Genomic DNA, 4,627 nt, shown 5'->3' on the forward strand with positions numbered 1-4,627 from the left:
ATTTTGGGTACGCTGAGATGCTCCGACGACAGTGGATATTCTATGGATACTTGGTTACATATGCTTGTTTTTGGATATCTTATGGGTACTCGGTTGCATATGCTTGTTTTTGGACATCTTATGGACCCATATTTTATGCACATGCGCGCGTGTGTGCATGTGTTTAGAGCTTGTTTTGGGGTCAAAATCCCCATATGGGCAGTTTTTTGATTATTCAAGTTAATTTTGGGTACGCTGAGATGCTCCGACGACAGTGAATATTTTATGGATACTTGGTTACATATGCTTGTTTTTGGATATCTTATGGGTACTCGGTTGCATATGCTTGTTTTTTGACATGCCTGGGCCCGGCAACCTGTGACATGATTGATATTAGTTTTTGTAAATTAGATATTGCCTAGCTCTGCCTTATTGCTCTCTACCCCTGTATGTGAAATGAATGTTGTGTTTAGAGTGCTTTATACTTCTGGTTAACTTTTATAATGGACCCAGGTCTTTTTCGCAAGAAAGAACACAACAAACAAAGTTTATCATGCAAAAAAGAAAGAAAGAAATGTTGTGTTTCCTCTTCTTGCAGCAAATTTGCAATAGATCAGACAATAGAAGTAGTATTAGCTAGTTGCCGGACGTTATGTGATGAACAAGATTAGCAAAATACCCATTCAAGATGAACAAGATTAGCAACACGCTGTCAAAGGAATAAAAAAAATATCTGGTGATGCCTAAACCATAAACTGCTTCCAAGCATTGAAATGGCATACAAAACGTCTGTTTTTGCCTAATCACGGAAAGAAATGTAGGGGAATCATGGTGGTATGCCTAATGCAGACATTTCCCTAAGTGGGAAGTTGAGAATGATGTGCCAACCAGACAGAGCAAATCCCATGAGCGTGAAAGACAGATTATATTTTCCGACGGACGATTGGGCAGTCAACCTGTTGGGCTTGTGTTAGATCCACGTTCCTTTGGCCGCGATTATTTATGCTAGTGATAGCAACTGTCTTCTTTCTTTCTTTTTTTGCGTGATAAGTGATAGCAACGCCGGCGACATTTCTCAGCAACGGCGGAGACAGCAGGGGACCAGCTAGGGCCAAGGCCCGGGCCAACATGTCAAAAAAAAATTTAGAGCAGCGATTTTTTGTTTCAGAAGTTATGTGTTATGCTGTTCTGGGCCTTGTGGCCCTCCCTAACCGATGAGCAACAGCAAACTTGGCACAATGAATCCTCTACAAGGCTTGACTTTTCTCTAGTGTTATTCTATCCTAAAAGCTAATCCCAAACACAAAGAGGCAAAGCCACCGCCGGCTCCCAGCCACACGTGATTCCTCTTCCCACCTTTCCCTTTCCTTGGTCCCCTGTGGTCCAGCCTTTGCTCTGCTCATCCATGGAGACAAACCACTAGCCCCCAAATCTCCTAAATCTTTCTAGTTGCTCTCTCCTGAGCTGCTGCAGCGCCGCCGGACGGCTGGACGGCCAACGGCTCATCTTTCTTCAAGCTGCTGCAAGCACACAAGAAGAGGTATATATTCTTGATTTGAGATCCCTCTTTCTCTGTCGCTCAGATCTGAAATTTGTTCTATAATTTTTGTTTGGCTTTTCAATTCTCTAAATTGGATAGTCTTATAGTGGTCTGTGTTCAATTTTTCTAGGGTAATCAGTTGTCTCCATGGCCAAAAATAAAAGAAAGCATGCAACACTGCATTCTTTTTTTGAGAAGAAAAGAAGAACTGATGTTCCAGAACAAATTATTTTGGTTGATGCCCCTCCCTTGGTAGATGAAGAAGAACAAGTGGATGAACAAGAACAAATAGAAGAAACTCCAATATCAACACCACCACCTCAGGTTATGAGAGGGAGGGGCAATGATGATTCTGCTATTTTGGTGGTAGAAAGAGAACCAGGTCTGCGGTGCCAAATTTCAGATTATCCTCCTAACGATCAAGAAAAAGCTTGAATGGCATATATAAAGCATGGGGCATATCATTTTAAAATGGATGAGTATCCTCCCGATGAGTCGGTGACCCATCCACGCAAGTTTCAATATCATTGGTTTAAGAGCTTCCCTTGGTTAGAATATTCACCGGATAAAGATGCAGTCTACTGTTTTCCATGCTTTTTATTTTGTAAGAAGCCACTTGGAAAGAAAGGATCTGATGTGTTTACAGTGAAAGGATTCAAAAAATGGAAGAGAGTTAATGACGGAGAGAGATGTGCATTCTTAACTCACATGGGAAAGGACAGTAAATCTGCTCATAATTATGCTGCAAAATGTTATGATAATCTGAAGAATAAGCCATGTCATCTGGAACCATTAGTGGTGAAGCAAACAGATGGGGATATCAAAAGGAATAGGCTGCGTCTTAGAGTAACCGTTGATTCACTACGGTGGTTAGCATTCCAAGCTTGCCCCTTCCGAGGACATGATGAAAGTCTTGATTCGAAGAACCAAGGTAATTTCCTTGAAATGGTGAAACTGATAGCTTCTTATGATGAGGAAATTGGTGCTGTAGTGTTGGGTAATGCTCCAGGCAATGCGAAGTACACATCGCCTACAATTCAAAAAGAACTTCTAGGTATCATTGCTTCTAAGGTGCAAAGTGAAATCCGTAAAGAAATAGGAGATGCCAAGTTCTGCTTGCTTGTTGACGAGTCAAGAGATGAATCCAAAAGAGAGCAAATGGCAGTAGTTATTCGTTTTGTTGATAAACCTGGTTTCACTCGTGAGCGTTTTCTTGATATTGTTCATGTTGCTGATACATCTTCGGCTACTCTAAAAGAAGAGATATCATCTGTTTTGGTTCAACATCAGTTAGATGTGAACAATATTCGCGGTCAAGGGTACGATGGTGCTAGTAACATGCGTGGAGAGTGGAATGGACTACAAGCAAAGTTCATGGAGGAGTGTCCTTATGCATATTATATCCATTGTTTTGCTCATCAGTTGCAGCTAGCTCTTGTTGCTGCATCAAAAGAAGTAGCTGATGTTCACAACTTTTTTGATCATCTTGCTCTTGTTATCAATACGGTTGTGTCTTCTAGTAAGAGACATGATGAGTTGCAAGCAAATCAAGTTGCTGAAATGGAGCATTTGATTGAGCTCGGTGAGCTTGAAACTGGAAGTGGGGCTAATCAAGTCGGAACTTTACAACGGCCTTGTGATACTAGGTGGAGTTCACACTATGCTTCTGTTTGCAGCCTTGTGAAATTGTACAAACCAACATTTTTGGTACTTAAAAGCATTGCAACTGCTAAAGGATCTGGTACTTCACCTTCCGCACGAGCAAAGGCTTCTGGTGCTGTTAAGTTGATGATGTCTTTTGACTTCATATTTATTCTGCATGTCATGAAAGAACTTATGGGAATCACGGACATGCTATGCAAAAAGTTGCAACAAAAGTCTCAAGATATTGTGAATGCCATGGATGATGTTAAGACTACCAAAATGTTGATCCAGGAGCTAAGAGATAATGGTTGGAACAAGCTTAAAGCTGACGTGCTTTCATTCTGTACCAAACATGGAGTTCAAACACCACATTTCAGTGAGTTATATGTGGATTTCATTAATTCTCGTGCGGAGGATGAGACTACAGTTGAGCACCATTATCGCTGTGACATTTTCATGGTTGCTGTTGATCAGCAAGCACAAGAGCTGAATTGTAGATTCAACAAACAAGCTACAGAGCTTCTCATCCTGTGTACTTCCTTGGACCCAAAAGATTCATTCCGTTCATTTAACATTGATAATATATGTTCTCTGGCTTCAAAGTTCTATCCTGCTGATTTTAAAGAACAAGAAATGAATAATCTAAGATGTCAGTTACGACATTACGAGAATGTTGTACCCACAAGCCCAAAGTTTCAGAATTTGACAACTATATCAGAACTTTGTCAACGACTTGCATCTAGTGGAAAATCAGATGAATATTACTTGATTGACAGGTATCTAATGTTCTCTGTTCCTGTATTGGTTGATTTATTCATTGCTAAAAGGTCTAACTACTTCTTAATGTACAGACTCATTCGGCTTGTTCTTACTTTACCGGTTTCAACGGCAACTACAGAACGTGCATTTTCTGCCATGAAACTTGTGAAGACAAGGCTTCGGAATAAAATGGAAGATGGATTTCTAAGGGACTGCTTGCTAATTTATATTGAAAAGGAGATTGCTGTTGGAATATCAACAGATGCAATTATAGATGAGTTCGATGAACCACCACGTCGAGTGCCATTTAGTTGAAGGCTTGGAGCAAGTTAGTTTCTCTATCTTCTATTATCTAGATTTTTCTTTTGTGTGATGTACCATTGAAAAATTGCATATCCTTTTGTATCAACGGTGAATGGTGGTGTAATCAATGAAAAATATTATGCTATTACATCTGCCTCACTGTTTTTTTGTTTAAAAATTTGTACGAAAGTGTTGCTGCCTTCAGTCGGCCCGTGTTATACATTTTTCCTGGCTCCGCCACTGTTTCTCAGACGATAAAACATGGTCGTGACTGTCAGAACCAGAGCGAGGGTAGGAGAGAGAGGTTTTGTGCAACGCTTGATTTCGTTGATACAAAGATTACACGTATATGTAGTTACACAGCTCAACTGAACCAAACGAGAACCAGCCGTAGGAATAGGG

The 4,627-nt window shown here is 40.5% G+C and overlaps 1 protein-coding gene across 1 annotated transcript; it reads left to right on the forward strand.

Moving 5' to 3' along the window:
• The first annotated feature begins 1,063 nt into the window (after positions 1–1,063).
• On the forward strand, positions 1,064–4,380 carry LOC123129206 (zinc finger MYM-type protein 1). The gene is made up of 3 exons (XM_044549448.1): positions 1,064–1,519; positions 1,650–3,939; positions 4,015–4,380. The coding sequence occupies exons 2-3, from the start codon at positions 1,955–1,957 to the stop codon at positions 4,235–4,237; spliced, it is 2,208 nt and encodes a 735-aa protein (XP_044405383.1). The 5' UTR covers positions 1,064–1,519; positions 1,650–1,954; the 3' UTR covers positions 4,238–4,380.
• Positions 4,381–4,627: the final 247 nt, after the last annotated feature.

The sequence above is a fragment of the Triticum aestivum genome, chromosome 6A (genome assembly GCF_018294505.1).
Source record: "Triticum aestivum cultivar Chinese Spring chromosome 6A, IWGSC CS RefSeq v2.1, whole genome shotgun sequence".
NCBI lineage: Eukaryota > Viridiplantae > Streptophyta > Magnoliopsida > Poales > Poaceae > Triticum > Triticum aestivum.

What these genes read in the sequence shown, in the direction of transcription:
- LOC123129206 (XM_044549448.1), top strand. Translation starts at nt 1,955, where the DNA reads ATGGCATATATAAAGCATGGGGCATATCATTTTAAAATGGATGAGTAT. An exon ending in GAATATTACTTGATTGACAG is followed by an intron (nt 3,940 to 4,014) that starts GTATCTAATGTT and finishes CTTAATGTACAG; the next exon opens with ACTCATTCGGCTTGTTCTTA.